General features: G+C 41.5%; 1 protein-coding gene across 1 annotated transcript in view; it reads left to right on the forward strand.

The window, feature by feature from the left end:
• The first annotated feature begins 668 nt into the window (after nt 1–668).
• bcl2b (BCL2 apoptosis regulator b) overlaps nt 669–23,275 on the forward strand; it is a 40,196-nt gene continuing 17,589 nt past the window's right edge. Inside the window, exon 1 of the mRNA XM_059564119.1 lies at nt 669–1,662. Coding sequence (XP_059420102.1) covers nt 1,192–1,662 — 471 coding nt within the window. The 5' untranslated portion in view covers nt 669–1,191. The remainder of the gene's footprint in view (nt 1,663–23,275) is intronic.

Genomic DNA, 23,275 nt, shown 5'->3' on the forward strand with positions numbered 1-23,275 from the left:
GATGTATATGTGTGCATATGTATATTTCTAATGATTAATTGGTATGGTATTATTGAATATGTTTTGAATATATGCTTTTATATTTCTCGAGTTTTTTTTTCCTCTTGCAAATTTTATCTTTCAGTTTACTTTATGCAGTAATTAAATCTCAGTATTGCAGAGCAGAAAATTAAATAAACTTCAATGGGAGAAAATTGACCATAAATTTCAGTGATTGTTTGCCATGTCCCCTTTCCTTGAGCACTCATCCCTTGTGAACTCTGATGATCTGCATGATTTTCTGATGATCATGTTCTTCAGCATGATTTAAAAAGAAAATGATCCAAAGAGCATATACCGCCTGTGCAAAGCTGTGCACATGACCAGTCTCACAAATAGTGTAGAATCTCACACTCACTATAGGATAAATGTGACTCAAATACATTTTATATTGCATTATTTTATATATAATTCTAACGATGTTATTTAAAAAAAAAAAATAATATTAATAACTTTGATTAAAAATAATTATGCACCAAAGACGATCACGAAAAAAAGGTAAAGCATTGAATTACTCGGTCTCAGGAGGATAAATGTGCGAGTTATTAATATTATTTGCAATTCACTGTGCAGGAGGAGCGCGCGCACATGAGTGTGAATGAGTGATGCAGCAAAGGAAACACCTCTGCTCTGAAGGACCTCTGAAGGGGGCAGGCTGTATGTCTGCATATGGAGCGACTGCACGGAGGAGACGCCTCTAAACACTCAACTTATACAGACACAGAGCTGTTACACGTCTACAGCTCGAGCAAAGCCTGATTTCGACAGCGGACGCCGCAGAGAAAGTCCTTCCTCACACCAGCCGCTCCGCGAGAGAAGAGACCCACACCCGCCTCTTCCGTCTCCCGCAGCTCGGGACTCTCTAACGCGGATAAACGATGACTTTCCACGCGCGATTCCCACTCAAAGCACCAGAGACTTTCTCGCCCGTGCTTACAGGGCGTGTTTCTTTAATCTGACATGGAGGAAAATGCTTAAATCCTCTCCTACATGCCTGGAATTTTCTGCTGGGAACAGAAAGTGGGCGTTTTTCCCCGCACCGAAGCGCTGGAGGATTCGTGCGAGTGCCGCAACTTGCAGCAACATGCAATAAGTCTGGATTCATAAGATCGCACTGATTCTGAGGTTACTGAGCGATATAAACTGTTCGAAATGGCACAGGATAATGTGTACGACAGCCGCAGTATTGTGGTGAAGTACATCCACCATAAGCTCTGGAAGAAGGGGTACGTGTGGGAAGTGAACGGACTGATGATGGGGAGGCAGGAGGACGGCTGCATCTCTCCCGGCTCCCGTCACGACCCCCGCAGCGCTCTGCATAAGGTGCTGCGGGAGGCCGGGGACGAACTGGAGCGGCTTTATCAGTCGGACTTCGCGGAAATGTCCAAACAGCTGCATCTCACGTCCATCACGGCGCAGCAGCGCTTCACCGCGGTCATAGACGAGCTGTTCAGGGACGGCGTGAACTGGGGCAGAATCATCGCTTTTTTCGAGTTCGGAGGGACCGTTTGTGTCGAATGCGTGAATAAGGAGATGACGGCACATGTGGATAATATCGCGGGCTGGATGACCGAGTATCTGAACGGGCCGCTGCACAGCTGGATCCAGGAGAACGGCGGTTGGGTATGTCATTAACTCAATATATAGCTCACATCCGATTCCGAAGACGCAGGGGCGCTCGCTCCGCCTCTATTCCCTGCGTCATGCGTTCGAAGAGTTGCGCGGACTCCGATTGGCCGGTAGCGCTGTTCGTCAAAACGCGCCGGCCAATGAGCGGCGGCGATTTGTCACACCTTTCTCACGGCTCCACGGTGAAGCCGTCAGTGACAGCTGCTGTCTGCAGAGCTGAAGGCGTGGCTCTCCTGTGCGGAACTTTCAGGAACTGCTGTTGATTCATGCAAACAGGAGGATGTTTAGTCTTATACAACGGCCAGATATATGAGCTCTGATATTTACTCACCAAATCATGTGTTTAAATCGCCCAGGGCTATTCCTGTCCCAAGTGCAATGGCTCAGCTCGTGATGAGATGCGTGTGATATTGTTCAAACAGAACTCCATAATAATTTTTTTTCTGCCTAGGTGTAGCTACCTGGAATACCAGAATTCAATACCCAAATTCTAAATTAAAATTGTTGATGTGCACAGGAATTTTGCAATCCTGTATATTTTGGTGGTTCGGACGGGTTGGTTGGCATGCTTTTTTATTTTGTGTTGAGTATCTCCGGTGAAACTGACAGTAATATAACCAAAGAAGATGCAAAGTTGCAAATTATTGGGTAAAAATTAAATCTTACACAACATTTCCTAAATTTAGTCATGACTTGTGCAATCATGCCAACCACCTCCAACACAGCATGTTTGGGTATGCAACAGAAGAATATTATTCATTTTTTATATGGTTTATTTATAATGAACCTTTTAAGTATTTTAAAATTGAGATTAGGTAATCATGTAAAAACCTAGGAAGGCTTAAAGTTGGCATGAAATTGATTGATTTTTAAAATGCATGTTAATTATCTTGTTTGTACTCACATCTTCATAGTTCTTTCATCCAGTTTTCAGAGGCAAGATTAGTGCTAGAAAGTTATTAGCAGGAAGGGGAAGAGATGGATAACATGACTTGAAGCTACTTTAACAAACTGAATTTTGTCTTTTCTAGCTATGTTAGGTATGATTTAAATGCAGAGTCAAACATGCAGAAATTTTCTGGGTTGTTTGATCCCAATAGGTTTAACATGTCTCCTTTCAGGATATAAAACATATTCATAATACCATTCCAACAGTTTAGTGATGCAACACTTTTCATAAAAATGGAAAAAATATGAATGATTTACAACAATGTTCAGAATATCATAGAACCGTATTATACAATTTCAGTAGCATATAATAAGTATACTGTGCACAGTATGCTGATTTTCTCCATATGACTTATTATTACACTTACTGCAAAGTGTGGTAGCACCAAGATCACACTGGGTACTGCATCCCACAATGCAATATGCTTGATTTGATCTTTCATTTTCAGAGCGACAAATAAACCAATAACAGAATGGGGGAGTCTTTGAACATTAATTTAGAAAACAATTCCATTTAGTGAAGACTTCACCTATACTGTTGATAATTCTGCATTAAATTAGAATAAAAAAATCAAATCAAACATGCTACCAATGAGTTGACAACAGTGCAGTATATTTATCTGTTTTTAAGATTACTAATCTAGCATGCCATTCTGCTTCAGACTTTCCAGTATATGGAGGAACTCGAGAGATATGTTGCTTTTTTTGAATGGACATTCAGAATATGACCTTTCAGTAATGAACTCGCTTGAACTGTACAAACATAAATGAGGGGGAACTTGTGGTTTGATGCAGGACCCAACAACAGCTTGGTAAAGTCATCCAGAGCTTCCCCTCATTCAGTTCCAGTCTTTCTTCTACTACTGTAGACCTCAGCATTATTATAGTTAGTCCTAGTTAGTTCACAGAGTTAGAACAAAGACCTAATGTGGAAGTGCATAATTCAAAGCCCTGTGTCCAGAGGGTATTCATCAATAGTTCAAAGACTGTATTTCATCTTTAAGGAAGAAAAGTTGAATATTCCCCTTGAGTCCTGACCTTTTGAAAGTGGAAACTACAGACACTTATCAAATGATTACACCCTCGCTGTCCTGAACGTCAGCAAAGAGTCCCTCTATTTACGCCTTTCTTTCCTTTCATGGCTCTGAAATAGACCAGAATGCTTCAGAGAGATGCAACATATGTTTGCAGTATCCAACAGTGGAAATACTGCGAATAAAAAAACCCCTGCTACAGTAGCTATTGAAATTACTTAGATTTACATAGTTTTCTTTTGACAAATGAGGTGAACGATGATTTACTCACTCGACCGGTGGATCCCATTTCTGCCTAAATATCATTTAGCTTTTGACATTTCCCAGTGTGGAAGTGACTAGAGATGCTTATAAGTGACAGTAAAAGTCCCGCATCAGTGTCTGTTCCATGTCAAAGGTGTATATGAAATGTCATATCCTCTAAACAATGGGCTGTTTCAGTAGATTGCTTCATTCACTTCCATGCACACATGAGTACAAAGGGAATGCAAGCATAATGTGTTTTGCGATGCACAAAAGTTCATGTTCTCTTACCTGCAGAAGATAATTGACCAATAGTCCTTATTCATCAGAGAAACAAGTGCACAGTCATCTTTAGAATCTGTTTTGCGGTACTTGAAAGTAATTAGCTGGTAAAATTAATTTACTTTTTGTAGAGTTCACAAGAGTTATCACCTGCATCGGAATGTTCGAAGCGGATGTCATAACAAATATCAGTAGAACGGGAAGATTTGAAAACAAACAGTTCATTCATAAATCCATATAAACTTACCTTCAGCTGTGGAAATACAAACATATAACAGAAGACAATGAGTGCAAAGGGGAGGATCTACATAAGATCTTAAGATTAGTGGCTTAATAGAAAATTCAAATAAATAAGGGATGCAGTAAAGGATGCAGATGGTGTAAACAGTGGAGCAGATCGTGTAGGAACACTTTGAATTTATAATCTATGATTATTACTTAACCAATGTGTCACCAGATGATTGATCAACCAATATTTGGCCATTTTAGAATTGAATTTTAACTTTGTCCACTTGGCTAATCAAAAGAAGTGTTAGTTCTCCAAAAGCCAAGGATCATTCTTAATACATAATAAATGTATTAAATATAAGAGTATACAATTTTTGGGTGAAATAAGTACTATTTAATGGCTATCATTCAGCATTCACCCATGCTCTAGAAATCACACTAGAAAACAAAATGTATGCAAAATTCATAATCAGTTATTTATAAAAACAGAAGCTCTAGAGTGTCCTCTTGCCCATATTCATTGCATTCGACTTGGTCAAACGTGTGACTGCTAAACTGTCTAGAAAGTAAAGAAGAAAATCTGTTGACTAAAGTCAATCCACAAAAGGATTGCTTATTTGTAAGCTCATATATGACAAGTTAGCTGACTGCGTTATATTAAAGGTTATCATTTACTGTAAACATGTTGTTCTGTAATTATTCGGAGGAGCAGAGTGATTGGGATCACAGCGTCTGTTGTGGTTTTCTATAAAAAGAATCAAGTTTACTAGACTGCTCTGACGTGGGCAACTAGATACTATAAATCCGGCCAGGGTTTATATTTTCCGCCCTGCACTAAAAACAGCGATGGAGGCGACAGGCTCATTAACCTTAATGATGACATTTGGACAAGCGAGAGCGGCGTGTGCGCTTCTGTTTCCTGTTTAACACGTGACTTAAAAATAGTAGTCATTTGTGGGTTTATGTTGTTGAGTCTGCTGTCTTGGACTTGAAATTTTCATCTAGCTGCATCACAAATCACTGTGTGTTTGTTCACCTTCCCGTCTGGATCTCAACAACAAGCTACTGTCTGTATTTTGTCCTGTATTATAGACAGTATGAGCCTGTATTCAGAAAATAACTCTTGAGTCATATTCTATTTTTCAGTCTGTATGAATTATACATTGGCCCAATGGGTTTCAGTCGTCCCACCCAGAGTGATTGCTCTCATTTAGGGCCAGAAGAAATCTAGGATTTTATAATACTGCTGTACTGAATCATTATTATCTAAAAATACTGATGTTGTATAAAGTGTATCTATCCACTTTTTGTCACGATCGGTGTTACAAAGAACCACGGGAGAGATCCAAGTGCAGGTATGTGACTTTATTAAAGGGCAAATCCAAAGGGTAAACAGTCCAGGCAGGGTCAAAACCAGAGAATCCAAACATAAACCAAAACAGATAAGAACACACAGCAAGGGCAAGACAACGGGTTAACATGAACATTAAACAAGGACTCCGTGACTAAGACTCAGACAGACCAGGTATAAATACACAAAAGGATAATGGGGAAACAGGAGACAGGTGGGGAACAATCAATTAACTAAACAAGGAAGAAGGTGACCAAATAAGGAGACAGGAAGTGATAATATGATAAACACCGTGGGAACTGAGGACACCTAGTGGAAACCCAGGGAACACAACCCAGACACTGTGACAGTACCCCCCTTCTACGGAGCGGCTCCCAGACGCTCCAAGACAGACACAAAACAGAGACCAGGAGGGAGGCGGACAGGTGGAGGCTCAGGGGGAGGGACGGAGGGCCAGAAAAGAAAAACATGGGGAACAGGCACCAGAATGTAAACACAACACAGAAAGACCAGGAGGGAGGAGGACCGGAGGAGGTTCAGGGGGAGGGACGGAGGGCCAGACTAACAGAAGGGAACGGGGACAGACATTAACACAAAAAGGAAAAAACAACATGAAGCCCCCCAGGGCAGAGCAGAAGACCACCACACCCTTGTGGTCAAGGCCAGAGTCCTCCAGGGCGGAGCGGAAGACCACCACAACCGTGTAGTCAGGGCCAGCGCCCCCCAGGGCGGAGCAGAAGACCACCACGTCCGTGTGGTCAGAGCAGAAGCCACCCAGGGCGGAGCAGAAGACCACCACGTCCGCGTGGTCAGAGCGGAAGCCCCCCAGGGCGGAGCAGAGGACCACCACGTCCGCGTGGTCAGAGCGGAAGCCCCCCAGGGCGGAGCAGAGGACCACCACAACCGTGTAGTAAGGGCAAGCGCCCCCCAGGGCGGAGCAGAAGACCACCATGTCCGTGTGGTCAGAGCGGAAGCCCCCCAGGGCGGAGCAGATGACCACCACGCCCCTGTGGTCGATGCCGGAGTCCAACAGGGCGGAGCAGAAGGCCACCCAGTGACTTGACCTGACTCTGAAAGGTCCACGATGACTAGCCTTGTCTCTGGAAAGTCCATGGTACCTAGCCCTGGCTCTGGAAGGTCATCAGTGACTGGCCCTGACTCTGGATGGTCATCGGTGATTAGCCCTGACTCTGGGAGGTCATCGGTGACTAGTCCTGACTCTGGGAGGTCATCGGTGACTAGCCCTGACTCTGGAAGGTCAACGGTGACTAACCCTGAATCTGGAGGGTCCACAAGCACCTGACTAGCCTCTGGAAGTTCAACCGGAACCTCACTCAACTCTGAAAATTCAACAGTCACCTGACTCGACTCTGGAAGGTCAACAGGAACTTGACTCGACCTTGGAGGGTCAACAGGAACACGACTTGATTCAAGAGGAACACCTGGAACATGACTCGATTCTGGATGATCAACAGGAGCTAGCCCTAACTCTAGAGGGTAAACGGTAACTAACCCTGACTCTGGAGGGTCCACAAACATCTGACTCGACTCTGGAGGGTCAACTGGAACCTGACTCGACTCTGGAAGGTCAACAGGAACTAGCCCTGACTCTAGACCGGTCTCGGGCACCGCATCGGGAGCGGCCTCGGGCACCGCCTCGGCATCGGGCACCGCCTCGGCCTCCGGAACGGCATCGGGCACCGCCTCGGCCTCCGGAACGGCCTCGGCCTCCGGAACGGCCTCGGGCACCGCCTCGGCCTCCGGAACGGCCTCGGGCACCGCCTCGGCCTCCGGAACGGCCTCGGGCACCGCCTCGGCATCGGGCACCGCCTCGGCCTCCGGAACGGCATCGGGCACCGCCTCGGCCTCCGGAACGGCCTCGGCCTCCGGAACGGCCTCGGCCTCCGGAACGGCCTCGGGCACCGCCTCGGCCTCCGGAACGGCCTCGGGCACCGCCTCGGCCTCCGGAACGGCATCGGGCACCGCCTCGGCATCGGGCACCGCCTCGGCCTCCGGAACGGCATCGGGCACCGCCTCGGCCTCCGGAACGGCATCGGGCACCGCCTCGGCCTCCGGAACGGCATCGGGCACCGCCTCGGCCTCCGGAACGGCATCGGGCACCGCCTCGGCATCGGGCACCGCCTCGGCATCGGGCACCACCTCGGCATCCGGAACGGCATCGGGCACCGCCTCGGCATCGGGCACCGCCTCGGCCTCCGGAACAGCATCGGGCACCGCCTCGGCATCGGGCACCGCCTCGGCCTCAGGAACAGCATCGGGCACCGCCTCGGCCTCCGGAACAGTCTCGGGCACCGCCTCGGGAATGTCCTCCTGGACGGCAGCGGTCTGCTCGGGAACTTTCTCCGGGCTTTGAGGAATGGTAGACGCCTGTCTCCTCCTCCGCCCTCTATGATGGCGAGTCAGTGGCACCTTGTCTGGAGACTCAGGCGTTGAGTCGGCCATCTTGTGCTGTGGTGCTGGGCTGGCGGCCATCTTGTGCTGTGGCTCTAAGCTGGCGGCCATCTTGTGCTGTGGCGCTGGGCTGGCGGCCATCTTGGGCCATGAATCTGGATCGGTGACTGACTTGGGCATTGGCGCTGGGTTAGCGGCCATCTTGGCGGAAGAGACAGGAGTGGCTGGGGCATCCCACGGAAGCCTATGCTGCAAGAAGTACACGAATTCCCAGAATTCCAGTGTCTCTAAATGCCCCATCTCCTCCTGAGAAACTGGATCATCCAGCCCGCTGTTGAAATAATCCTTCAGGGCCGCATCGTTGTATCCCATACCCTCGGCCAGGGACCAGAACACCTGTGCCAGGGCACCCACCTCATTGCCCTCTTGGCGGAGGGCGATCAGCCGGAGATACTTAGCTCTCCGCTCCGCCATCTTGGCTGGGGAACGGGAAAAAGACATACCGCTGGATCTCAGTGTGACGGAGTCCTTCTGTCACGATCGGTGTTACAAAGAACCACAGGAGAGATCCAAGTGCAGGTATGTGACTTTATTAAAGGGCAAATCCAAAGGGTAAACAGTCCAGGCAGGGTCAAAACCAGAGAATCCAAACATAAACCAAAACAGATAAGAACACACAGCAAGGGCAAGACAACGGGTTAACATGAACATTAAACAAGGACTCCATGACTAAGACTCAGACAGACCAGGTATAAATACACAAAAGGATAATGGGGAAACAGGAGACAGGTGGGGAACAATCAATTAACTAAACAAGGAGGAAGGTGACCAAATAAGGAGACAGGAAGTGATAATATGATAAACACCGTGGGAACTGAGGACACCTAGTAGAAACCCAGGGAACACAACCCAGACACTGTGACACTTTTAGAGAGACAATGTATTTAGAAACCTTACAAGAAACATTAAAAGTTTATTGTAAAGTGCTTTACACGGTAAATATTGTTCAAGAACACATTTGCAGTAAACTTTGACAACCCTATATACCAAAATACAAGTCAAGTCACCTTTATTTATATAGTGCTTTAAACAAAAAGGATTGCGTCAAAGCAACTAAAGAACATTAATTAGGAAAACAGTGTCAATAATGCAAAATGACAGTTAAAGGCAGTTCATTATTGAATTCAGTGTTGTCATCACCAGCTCAGTTTAAATAGTATCTGTTGCAATCAAGTCAACGATTTCGCTGTAAATGAAGTGACCACAACTAAGCAAGCCAGAGATGACAGCGGCAAGGAACCAAAACTCCATCGGTGACAGAATGGAGAAAAAACCTTGGGAGAAACCAGGCTCAGTGTGGGGGCCAGTTCTCCTCTGATCAGACGAAACCAGTAGTTCAATTCCAGGCTGCAGCAAAGTCAGATTGTGCAGAAGAATCATCTGTTTTCTGTGATCTTGTCCTGGTGCTCCTCTGAGACAAGGTCTTTACAGGGGATCTGTATCTGGGGCTCTAGTTGTACTGGTCTCCACTGTCTTTCAGGGCAGTAGAGGTCCTTTCTAGGTGCTGATCCACCATCTGGTCTGGATACGTACTGGATCCGGGTGACTGCAGTGACCCTCTGATCTGGATACAGACTGGATCTGGTGGCTACGGTGACCTCGGAATAAGAGAAAAAACAGACAAATATTAGCGTAGATGCCATTCTTCTAATGATGTAGCAAGTACATAGGGTGTTATGGGAAGTGTTTCTGGTTCCGGTTTACCTAATTAGTGCAGCCTAAAAATCCTTTAACGGATTTGGATAATAAAAGCATATTAGTATGTTATGTGTATGCCAGGTTAAAGAGATGGGTCTTTAATCTAGATTTAAACTGCAAGAGTGTGTCTGCCTCCCGAACAATGTTAGGTAGGTTTTTCCAGAGTTTAGGGGCTAAATAAGAAAAGGATCTGCCGCCCACAGTTGACTTTGATATTGATATTCTAGGTATTATCAAATTGCCTGAGTTTTTAGAACGCAGTGGACGTGGAGGACTATAATATAACAAGAGCTCGTTCAAATACTGAGATGCTAAACCATTCAGGGCTTTATAAGTAATAAACAGGATTTTAAAATCTATACGATGTTTGATAGGGAGCCAGTGCATTGTTGACAGGACCGGGCTAATATGAGTTTGTTTACTAAGTGAGCAGAACAACCTCCCAATAACGCATTACAATAATCTAACCTTGAGGTCATAAACGCATGGATAAAGATTTCTGGATTTGACATTGAGAGCATAGGCCGTAATTTAGATATATTTTTGAGATAAAAAAATGCAGTTTTACAAATGCTAGAAATGTGGCTTTCTAAGGAAAGATTGCGATCAAATAGCACACCTAGGTTCCTAACTGATGACGAAGAATCGACAGAGCAACCATCAAGTCTTAGACAGTGTTCTAGGTTATTACATGCAGAGTTTTTAGATCCTATAATTAACACCTCTGTTTTTTCAGAATTTAGCAGTAAGAAATTGCTATTGAAGTAGTTTCAGCAAGCTGAAAGAGTTAAAACCTTTGAAAATAAACACTTAACACTTCGATTCCTGGGTTTAACTACCCTATTCTCCTCTAAATTCATGTTGGACTGCAGACTGACGAGGTGATGCGCCTGTAGCCCACGTGAGCAGCCACTGTGTTTATTTGTGCGACGTGACAGTAAATGTTGCCTGTGTTGGCAGCTGCTCGGCTCTTAAATTATACACTTCAGCCCACTGATCCAGGTTCAGCCCAGGACTGCAGAGGGAGGTTCGCGTGCCATCAGGTCACTCACAAGCCACAGATCTGCTGTCTGCTAATAATGTGACTTGACAAAAGAGCCCTGACATTTAGCTGGAGACACTTGCTTGTGTGTGTTTAAAAGGGGGATTTCAGGACTGCCCTTTACAAGTTATTCCTCCATTTGTTAGCAGTTTCAATGAAGATGTTGGGTGGTCACACCTGGACAGGTGATGGAGGACTGAGAGAGAGGCCCATTGTATGTTGTCTCCAGTGTCAAGCTTGAAGTGTCTCTAGATTAGTTTTACTTTTTTAACCCTCCTATCGCATACAGGTTAGTTTTGACCCAGAATCAGTACTTAAACATAAAAAAATCCCTTTTTTATTTTTTATTTTTATTATTACTATAATTTTTTGAATTAAAAAAAAGAAGATCACATATCACTTCAGGATCTTGATCATCTTTTTCATCTGAAAGCAAACGTTTATGTAAGTAAAATTAATATATTTAGTTTGAAAACATTTCAGAGTAATTTTTTGTTTTGTTAAAAAAAGTATATGTAGTTTTTTTGAACAGCATGAGTTGTAAGTTTAACTGAATTCAATTAAATTCCATTCATTGCTAGTTTATATATATATATATATACTGAAATAAAATTTCTCATTTTTCAATGAGCTGTATGTAATATTAAAAAGCTAGTGGTTGAATTGGATACTGCAGCCCAAAATCAATATATTGGAGAGTTATTACACACGGGTTGCCAGATTGAGGACATGCAACAGGAACGAGCGCAATTAACAATGAAAGGCGACACTGAGGAGTTTTAATATGCCTCTGGTCATAGAGCTTTTTAAGTCGGGTAGAATCTGCAATCTGTGACCCAGTACGTTTGCTGGCTTCCTTGGCTGCAAACAAATTTATTTTCTGCCAACTGGCAACCCAGGGTGTCGAAATACTGTTAGGTAAATTGGCAGTGTGCGGAATCACACAGACAGACCAAAAACAAAAACAGACAATCCGACACCAAACGCACATTTTTTAAAGCAGAATAACTGGCTGTAGAATTGTTTTCGTAGAAACAAGTATGTGAACTTAGCATGTTTCCTAGATATTTGCAAACACATGGTATTTTTATGCTTTAGTACAGTTTTTTAATGTGATAGGAGGGTTCAAATGAACATGAAATAACATTCACAGCCCATATGATGAGTCAGCATATAACAATATAGAGACCGTTTAACATCTGTCTGCATCAATGGAAAAAGTAAGCCAATCATATGATGGCCCTGACGCAAATGAAACAAGTTTCACGCCAGCATGGCACCAAGTGCCCATGTTTTACTTTTATTTTTAGAAGGAAAGTGTAGTTGCTGATGTCATTGTTCTTGTGGTGACATCAGCATGTCAGCGTTGTCATGATGTCATTGTCCTTGCGCTCCAGAGTATTCAGGCGCATGGCATTTACTGAGTGACTTGTGCCAAAAATTGACAGTTTGCAGGTGCCATACATCAGCAACTGGCGTCGGGATGAATGGAAATGCTGACGGATGCCTCTGTTCATGTAAAACTGGCTCCTATCATTGAATGTGTTGTGTGGTTTCATGTTTCACTCCTTCTCATCAGCATGACTCTTTCCTATCAATAGAACAATCAGATTTATTGCTGACGAGAACGTCCTGTAGTTCTCATTCTGATTTATTTGCTCAGGGGATAAGAGAGTGGAGGGCGACTAATGAAAGTTAAGAGTCACCTCATGTCCTTCCGCACACTGAAAGTGAACCATGAATGGACTGCATTTGAAAAAATAACTGGACGTTCTGCGGAAAATGAGCATTTGGCATCACATTATAACTTTTGGTTACAGTTGAATTGCTTAAATGGTTCTCTTTTGTAACTCTTATGAGAATTGTTCACCCAAAAATGAAAACTCTGCCATTATTTATTCACCCTCTTTTTGTTTCAACCCCGTATGACGACCTTGTTTCTTCTGTAGAACACCAAAGTCGTTGATTTTCAAAATCTTCTTGTCAAAGTTGGTCTAACAAAAGTTTAAAGTAGGCATGAAATGAAAATTCACCATATTTTCTACATTTCTACATATGTTTCTTATTTGATAAACCATGGACCGTTTCACTTTTTTGTGGCTCTCAGAAGCGGAAGTCATCATATTTGAACTTATATATGGAAACTACAAGAAACATATGTTTTGCGTTCCCATTTGATAGCAAATAGCAAAGGGTCACATCAATGGTAGAGTGAAATGTAATGCCAATGTCTTATTATTGTACTTAGTAAAAAAAAACACACAAAAAACTTTGCTAGATTTATGATGTTAATAACTGTGGAAATACATCATCACAATCTAGGAATAGGATCCACCTGGATGTATTTCACTATACCAAATTTCATCGCGACTTTAAAATCAATAAATAGAAAATATCACAGGAACGATTACAAATTTTCCTATGGTTAACAAAACAAAAATGTGACCCTGGACCACAAAACCAGCCATAAGGGTCAATTTCTTGAAATTTAGATTTATACATTTATACACAAGCTTTCCATTGATGTGTGGTTTATTAGGATCGGACAATATTTGGCTGAGATACAACTATTTGAAGATCTGGAATGTGAGGGTGAAAAAAAAATCTAAATACTGAGAAAATCACCTTTAAAGTTGCTCAGATGAATTCTTAGCAATGCATTACTAATCAAAAATTAAGTTTTGATATATTTATGGTAGGAAATTTAGAAAATATCTCGATGGAACGTGGTCTTTAAATAATTTCCCAATTATTTTTGGCATAAAAGAAAAATCTATAATTTTGACCCATACAATGTATTTTTGGTTATTGCTGAAAATACACCCCAGACTTAAGACTGCGTTTGTGCTCCAGGGTCATAAATGGTCCAGAAACAGCGTCTTAAGAAACTTTTTCTGTGCAGTTATAAACAAGATGGTAATGTTCAATCTTTCCTAATGAGTAAATGTGTACTTTTCTCCTGTGTTCTCAATCTAGCCTGAGCTCAGTTCCGTAACGTTCCTCTTACCAGACCTGCAGTCACTCACCATCTGCCCCATGTTTACCATCATCAGCAGAGAGCTGGTAATCTCTGAAACATTTCCTACTGGCCCAGCCAAAGGGAATCAAGCAGGTGTGAGTGCAACGTCTGTCGCAAGACACAAACAAAAATGTGTCTCTCTCATGCTCTCTTGGTCACACAGGTAATACCAGACCTAGATGAACTCTGCACTTCAGATGCTTCAGATTCACACCTGACAATTTACAGCAGAAAGGCTGTCCAATACTCCGACTAACTCTACAAGGACAATTTAAAGTATTTAAAACATTCCACCTTAACTGTAAACATGTTTTGCTTCTGGTGCTCTGTCCTAATGCTGACCTATGCCTCTGACATCCAGTTCCGTTTCTATTGAACACTGTGATGCAATATGTAAGATACACATAGAGATGCTCCAAGGCTAAAAACATACTCTATGCATGTACATAAACGCAGACATGGATATGGTGTAGACATGCAACTCTATTATATAACCTATATTTAATAGGGATAGTTCATCCAACAGTGAAAATTCATTAATTACTCACTCTCGTTCCAATTTTGCAGGACACAAAACGGATATTTTGAAGAATATTTTTGTTTATGCAATGAAGGTCCAAAACTATAGAAGCCTGTTTCTGCCACTGAAACAAAATAAAATAAATAAAAGCCCCTGGAAATCCATTAAAGTGGGTAAATATGAAGAAAATGTGGAGTCAGCTGTTCATGACAGGTCTAAATCAGCTCGGGTACCAGAACAAAAACACACTCAGCTAAATATTATCTAATTAACATTATCGTCAAAATCCCTGAAAATAATGAGATGTCATTTTTTGGCAGAATTGCACAACCCCATTCAGACTTAACAATGTGTAAAATCAAATTTGTATATCTTGAAGCATCTGCTTTCATGTTTTGGCCTTAAATTGCTTCTGCACCTGTCATGAAGGGTGGACAGAGAACAAAATCTATAAATATGGTTTAATAGCAAGCTATCTTAGAATAATCTTGGGAAGGTGGTTACTATGATGCATTGTTCTTGTACACAGTGTGCTTTTCTGAGAGCACAATGGTGTGAGTGTGTGATAATAGGCGCTGTCCTGTGTTGTCCCAGAGCTGCTCCACACCCTTCCACAACATATTTCTGTGCCCTGTCTCGAGGGGATCCTGCTGATCGAAGGAATGTAAATAAATCAAGCAGATGACCTGGGTGTTGCTTTCCTGAGGGCCCTTCCATGGGTGTGATGTGCATGCACAATCACTCCAGCCAGGTCAACCGGCTGAACTTAACTGGCTTTTTTAGCTCTATGTGAAACTGACTGTGTGTTTGTGTGTGAGAGCAAGCCAATATATGCAGTCAGACGGTAAAAAGCATTAACACCATTAATAAATTAAAGGTTTCAGAAAGAAATATATATATATACCACTACTCTGTTCAGCTTTTCCGCGTCTTGTGTTTGGATGCTTTAATGTTTAATTTGACAAGCGGTAAGGCTTAAAAACACTGTATATATATATATATACCCTTGTGCTTCAAATAACCCATAACTTCTAATTAATGAATGATACATTGTTGAATCAGTATCAGTAGAACAACATGAACAAGTACTTTTATAATATCCAAAGAACCATATCCAAAGCTTTTTGATACCAAGAAGCCCCAAAACTGATATATATTTACAACTGTTTTATATTTTCATGCACAAACACCCATTGTGTTTGAGAAAAATATTAAATTTGATATTATAAAGACAATACATAAAAATGAAATGCTGAAGCCAATTTTTGTTTTAATATCAGAAAATACTTTGAATAAAACACTACAAATCAGATTTATTATCAGATTAAGTGTGATTTATTTATTAATTTAATTTAATTTAAATCAAAATAATTGTGTTAAAGATATTTTAAAAATTATTTTAGTCAAGACATAATTTAAATGACAGCTAATTTAAAATAATTTTAAACTCAAATTTTCTTAAACATGCATGATGGTTGAAAAACGCTCTGGTTTTTAATATTATATAACATTCGCTTCATACCAAACATTCTTGGTCCTTAGAGTTTCACACACTATATTATATATTAATCAGGTTTGCTGGGCTCCAAAGATTAAAGTTCAGCAAAATAAGAAATATTTTAACTTTTGGTGACAGGCCTAACAAGATTTTTTACATGAACACAAAGTCCTACAACAGATGGCCCACACAGAGATCTGTTTGGAAATCTAAAATTGATATTTTCTACTGGCACACTAGCAAAAGATATAAATAACCATCTTTAAACAAACATTTCTGAGCAGTACTGCATATTTTAAACCACACTATGTAAGCTCCTGTCTTTTGCATCACAGAAAAGCAGTTGGATTGACAGAGCCTCCTCAAATGCACACAAATCAATGAGTGATGTATGAGCATGTGATGCACTGTTTCTCGTGATTGTGATTCCTGTGTTAATACATTTAGGCCACCTCTTTGCGTCAATAAAAGGTCAACGTTAAAATCTGTGCAAACAGAATATTTGTATACGCTGCTTTGATACAACCTCTGTGCTAAGTAAAATTTGCTTTAGACAGGCTAATTTGACCCCAATGCAAATGGGCCATCCAAAAAATTAGCAACTGAATGCATTAGGAGGAAACAGAAATAATTTGTTTTAGAGGGGTGAAAACACTGATTGACAGCAGCACTACTCCAATGACACGTTTGGATTGCATCATTGTCTTTCATGCACAATGTGGATAAGCTTCAACAGGTAAACATGTCAGCACACGTGGACACACTTCATCATGACCAAAAATGATTATAGAGTGGCTATATTTAAATCTGTTTGGCTGAAATATCAAGAGCCAGCTCATTGGCAAAGAACTTTATGACTGGTGTATCACCCAGTCATACCATTTGGAAAATTACTCAAATACTACATTAATAACATTAAATAACAAAGCAACAGGTTTATTAGGCTGCTGTCACTTTAAGACCAAAAGCACAGATCTAAGATACTGACAAGCATTCTAAATATTCTATGAAAGTATTTTCAGTTCATTCCTATGCTCGGTATTATGATCAAGTGCACCGCACACATCCTGAAAAGCAAAGACAAAACATTTTGATCAACATCTGGTGGCTGGATGCAGTATAGTTCATAAATCCCGCCCTCTCCATGTAAATGAATGGGAGTTGAGCCAAGCCGAAAATTCTAATTATAATGCGAAAGGAATGGAATATGGCACCTTGTTTTCAAAATATTTGAAATCCAAAATTAAAAAAAAAACTACAATTCTATTAATCACACATCCCGAGTAATTAAATCATCTATGAGAGCAAGGTGGCCTCCTGGTGGTTCAGGGGCACTTTGCAACTTGCTAACTTTTTGTAGAGAGTGCACTGCATATGATCATAAAGCTGATACTATCCCTCTAGTATCTGCTATAAGAAACCGCAGTGTGAGGCATTTGCTCATTACATGTCACATTTTCACTTGTTCATATCCATCTGTTCTACCCCACACTTACACTCACATGTTCTTGTATCCAATGACGGCACTCTGACAAATAAAACCTCTTTCCCTGTGGCCGCAACTAGGCCTGAACACGTGTTACTGAATGATGCATGAGCTGGCTAATCTCTGACACTAAAAGACCATCCCTCAAACAAGATGCATCATGCTGTCTTTTTCTGTCTCCTCACCGCACACACTACCTTTTCCCACCGGCTCCGCATATCAGGTGACTGACTACACAGGCCTTGAAATATTCAGAGCTATGTGAGAGCATCTAAATATAGATGTGTTGCTGCTCCCAGGACTCTAGCTAAATGTCATCGTGCAAAAGTGTGGATTAGCGTGCCTTTTCAATCCTGTGGTGTGTACGATGAATGAGTGAAACTGATGAAAACCCTGGATGTTGAGATTTTTATCTGTTCCTCTCTACCTTATCAGACTGTGGACTGTTTGGTCTAAAACAGTAACGCCCAGCTTGACCCAGACAATGTAGAGAAGCATTCAGTAGGACAAAGTTCATTTGTAGTCCAGCTGCTGTTGTTGCAACTTTATGTGGTTGATAAGGTGTCCTGAAAGGTCACTCTGTGTTAAGATAAGCTGCAGAAATGTCTTCGATTTACTTTTGATTTGAGATTAATCAAGAGCAACTGTAATTGAGAGGGTTGTTGCATGAAATCGTAGCACTTGCTGTTCTGCTGATTATCGAACTGAGAATAACGAAAGAAAGTAAAAGACTCAAAAACAAAGACTTTGGGCTGCACAGTTAATCAAAATAAAAACAAAAAGCAAAGGGAATCAATACAATTAGCAAATCCTACTTAATTCAATGAATAAATGCACTGTGTATATCTTTGTATGACTTTGACTTTGGCTTGTTTCAGTGCCACCTGACTTCCTTCCTGACATTTCCCAACCTTTCCTTCAGTTATTACTTAAAAATGTTGGATTGGTTTTGAAGTGGTGACCAATGCTTCCTGCGTGACACTGAGGTGATAAAAGCTCCAGGCTGCATTTCCATATCATGCTGTCGGCCTTCAATTCAACTTTACCTCAAACTTCCACAACCCTCGACAGACGTCTCTCGTCAGCTACAGGATGAGAGCGCGCTCCTGTGAAGACTATCAGCAGTAACAAGCTCCTTTTACAACACTGTCAAAGCTTGTGTGTTAGCAACTTCAGATTAACTTAAATTAATAAAAGAGCGGTTCAGATCATAGTGCGGCATTGAGATTGAAGTTGAAACCTCCTGGTTCATCTTTAACCCTCAGATACAGCTTTGGCAGGTTTTAAAGAGGTTAGGCTAGACAGTACATGTGTTGAATTATTTATGATCTCAGCACAGGGAAGTGTTATTCAATTGGCCAGTTTCAGGCTGCAATAATTTGGGTGGTTCAACTTGTGGTTTGCATTGCTGGAACATATTCTTCTGCTGGAGCCTCAGTATTTTGGAGGCTCGCTCAATGCAATGTCTAGACATGGTTTTTCTGTAAATATCACCAATGTATGTTGATTGACAATAAAGTTTTTTAATGAAGCAAAACTCTTTTTTATTTGCCCTAGTCAGTCCTACCTTTGTCCTTGCTAAGATTAATTTAATGGGTGCAAAATACTGCATGACACATGTTCACCCTCACAAAAAGTTTGCAGCTAATACGGTGAACCGCGATTAGCCCCTTTTGATCTTGAGGAGATGTAAACAGGTGGTGGGTGGGGTGTTTTGGAGGGGAACCTTCATCAAACTACAAACACCCTGTTTAATAAAAGTCATGCATGAGACGTGTGCACAATATGCTTGCCAGACCACATTAGACGGACAGAAAGCCAGGGAGTGGTTGCCTGTGCTGAGAGACTTCTAAAACATCATGGTTTCGCTGTAACTTTAGAGCTGGAGTCTAAGCTTCAGTAACTATAGCGAAGTCTTGTGATGTTCAATGTTTGAGGCAGCAGCTAAATTAGCTGTCAAGCCATCAACTGTTGAGTTCACTTCCAGTCCAGTTGCCATGTTAAATACTTCTTGGGAAACAAGGTTTAGGACTGTCTGACATTTCAAAAAACATGACCTTTTGACATACCAGTAGTGTTTTTCATAGGGTTTGTTTTTCTAATGCTTTATTTATACAACCCGAATTCCGGAAAAGTTGGGACGTTTTTTAAATTTTAATAAAATTAAAACTAAAAGACTTTCAAATCACACGAGCCAATATTTTATTCACAATAGAACATAGATAACATAGCAAATGTTTAAACTGAGAAAGTTTACAATTTTATGCACAAAATGAGCTCATTTCAATTTTGATTTCTGCTACAGGTCTCAAAATAGTTGGGACGGGGCATGTTTACCATGGTGTAGCATCTCCTTTTCTTTTCAAAACAGTTTGAAGACGTCTGGGCATTGAGGCTATGAGTTGCTGGAGTTTTGCTGTTGGAATTTGGTCCCATTCTTGCCTTATATAGATTTCCAGCTGCTGAAGAGTTCGTGGTCGTCTTTGACGTATTTTTCGTTTAATGATGCGCCAAATGTTCTCTATAGGTGAAAGATCTGGACTGCAGGCAGGCCAGGTTAGCACCCGGACTCTTCTACGACGAAGCCATGCTGTTGTTATAGCTGCAGTATGTGGTTTTGCATTGTCCTGCTGAAATAAACAAGGCCTTCCCTGAAATAGACGTTGTTTGGAGGGAAGCATATGTTGCTCTAAAACCTTTATATACCTTTCAGCATTCACAGAGCCTTCCAAAACATGCAAGCTGCCCATACCGTATGCACTTATGCACCCCCATAACATCAGAGATGCTGGCTTTTGAACTGAACGCTGATAACATGCTGGAAGGTCTCGCTCCTCTTTAGCCCGGAGGACACGGCGTCCGTGATTTCCAACAAGAATGTCAAATTTGGACTCGTCTGACCATAAAACACTATTCCACTTTGAAATAGTCCATTTTAAATGAGCCTTGGCCCACAGGACACGACGGCGCTTCTGGACCATGTTCACATATGGCTTCCTTTTTGCATGATAGAGCTTTAGTTGGCATCTGCTGATGGCACGGCGGATTATGTTTACCGACAGTGGTTTCTGAAAGTATTCCTGGACCCATTTAGTAATGTCATTGACACAATCATGCCGATGAGTGATGCAGTGTCGTCTGAGAGCCCGAAGATTACGGGCATCCAATAAAGGTCTCCGGCCTTGTCCCTTACGCACAGAGATTTCTCCAGTTTCTCTGAATCTTTTGATGATGTTATGCACTGTAGATGATGAGATTTGCAAAGCCTTTGCAATTTGACATTGAGGAACATTGTTTTTAAAGTTTTACACAATTTTTTTACGCAGTCTTTCACAGATTGGAGAGCCTCTGCCCATCTTTACTTCTGAGAGACTCTGCTTCTCTAAGACAAATCTTTTATAGCTAATCATGTTACAGACCTGATATCAATTAACTTAATTAATCACTAGATGTTCTCCCAGCTGAATCTTTTCAAAACTGCTTGCTTTTTAGCCATTTGTTGCCCCCGTGCCAACTTTTTTGAGACCTGTAGCAGGCATTCAATTTTAAATGAGCTAATTAAGTGGATAAAAGTGTAAAATTTCTCAGTTTAAACATTTGCTACGTTATCTATGTTCTATTGTGAATAAAATATTGGCTCATGTGATTTGAAATTCCTTTAGTTTTCATTGTATTAAAATTTAAAAAACGTCCCAACTTTTCCGGAATTCGGGTTGTACATTCCACTCAGCTCTTGAATACTATTTCTTATCCCGACAACGCTTGTGTTTATAGCAGCCGTGCTGTGGCACATTTCAGAAGCATCTCGCCACACTGCTTTCCTAAAGATACACATCTACGTCACCATTGATTAAAAATAATGGTAGTGCGATGGTTGTGATATAGTGAACCTACTGACATCAGTCGCCATGACTTATGTCGAGAGAAAAAAATAGCGTTTAAGTAGCATAAAATTGGTTAATGAATGGAGATGCAGTCATTTCGCAATACTGTAGTTTTTTAAATCGACATTTATAAAATATCGTAAAAGTTTTGTGCAAACCTATAATGGAAACGCAGCTTTAGTTAACTTCTTTCACCAAGCCCATACATGAGTTCCGTTTGGTTCAGTGGCATTGTTTTACATTCAGTGTCAATATGGCCAACTTCCAGATTGATGACGTCTCGTGAAAAAAACTATACTGAAGAGTGCACACTACAAGCACAGTATAATCTGACAGGACAGAATAGTTAGTTTTTCTTAGATGAGAGACTTTTTTTATTTCATAAGTTGTGAAAATATTGGTAGAATGATGACACTGACATTAAACCCTCATCTGACCGCAGATACTGAATCAGGACAGTGTTTTCAGACACTCTTTACTTAAACTGCTTTCATGCACATCTTTCAAAATAAAAGTCTTGCATCAGATAAACATTTAGAATAATTTTTTGTGGTTGTTTCTTTGAATGCACTCTCCGGTGACCCAATCAGAACTGTATTGTGACCCATTAGTTGAGAAATACTGCTTACATTGCCCTTAATGAGCACGTTTACAACTCACAAATATCAGCTTATTAATAGTTTTCCTTGTTTACATGCACGTCAGTAACCTGACAAAGCAAGTAAGCTGTGTTTACATGACTTCATTAATAACCACATCTACTTCTGCTGCACGAGATGAGAACACATTTTTCATCATTTTCTGAATGATGAAAAAGTCTGCTTTTGTGATATATTTCCTTTCTTTACTGGTTTGCTTGGTCTAGATGACGCTTAAATCTGCACTAACGCTACGTTTCTGTCACGCATCACACATGCACTCTTCAATAGGCCAACAGAAAGCGGGTTATTGCATTTACATGCCGAGCGAAATTGGAGTAAGACGCAAAAAAACATTTATGCTTGCGCCGTTTATGAAAACGGGTTACCGTGTTTACATGACCAAGTGCATCTTCGGGCTTCTTTAGCATAATCGGCTTAAAGGGGTCATATGATGCTTTTTTAAAGATCATTATTTTGTGTATTTGGTGTAACAGAATATGTTGACAAGCTTTAATGTTCAAAAAACACATTATTTTTTAAAATACTGTACATTATTGTAGGTCCTCTATGCCCCGCCTCTCTCAAACATGTAGTTTTCTACAAAGTCCCTCCTTCTGACAAGCACAGTCTGCTCTGATTGGCCAGCTGACCCAGTGCTTTGTGATTGGCTGAACACTGCAAGCACTCGTCGGAAATGTAACGCACTTTTCCATAATCGCTTCATCTTTCAAAATAAATGTAAAGACAGTTACAATTTACTTAGTTTTACCATCAGTTCAAGCCCAAAAGGGGAACAGTCTCGTGACAGACACAGTGATGAAGCTCGTATGTGTTTGCCGTACACAAGCCATGGAGGTTAAGACAGCTGACTAAACTGTGTGACCATCTCTCTCTCTCTCTCTCTAACACACACACACACACACATTGTTAAATAACAAAACATACTTACAGTAGCTGATTCAGAAGCACCAGTTTGTCGTAGCAAAGTCAGAATGACCTCCTCTCCTAGGTTCACGAAACAGTCGTCCATTAAAATGCATTGCTGTTCGGTTGTAAGTAATCTTAAAAAGATTTCTAAATGCATCTACATTCGGAAGGCTAAATAAAGTGCTTTTGCTTTCGCCTAGATACACACAGCATCTCCCTGACATGACTGCTTCAACACTAACTGTGTTACTGAAACCACGTCTTCTTTCTTTGCATCAACATTTGTGCGGCATTACGCAAATATCTCAACATAGTGACATAGAGATGTGGGGGC

This window comes from Carassius carassius, chromosome 12 (assembly GCF_963082965.1).
Source record: "Carassius carassius chromosome 12, fCarCar2.1, whole genome shotgun sequence".
Taxonomy (NCBI): Eukaryota; Metazoa; Chordata; class Actinopteri; order Cypriniformes; family Cyprinidae; genus Carassius; species Carassius carassius.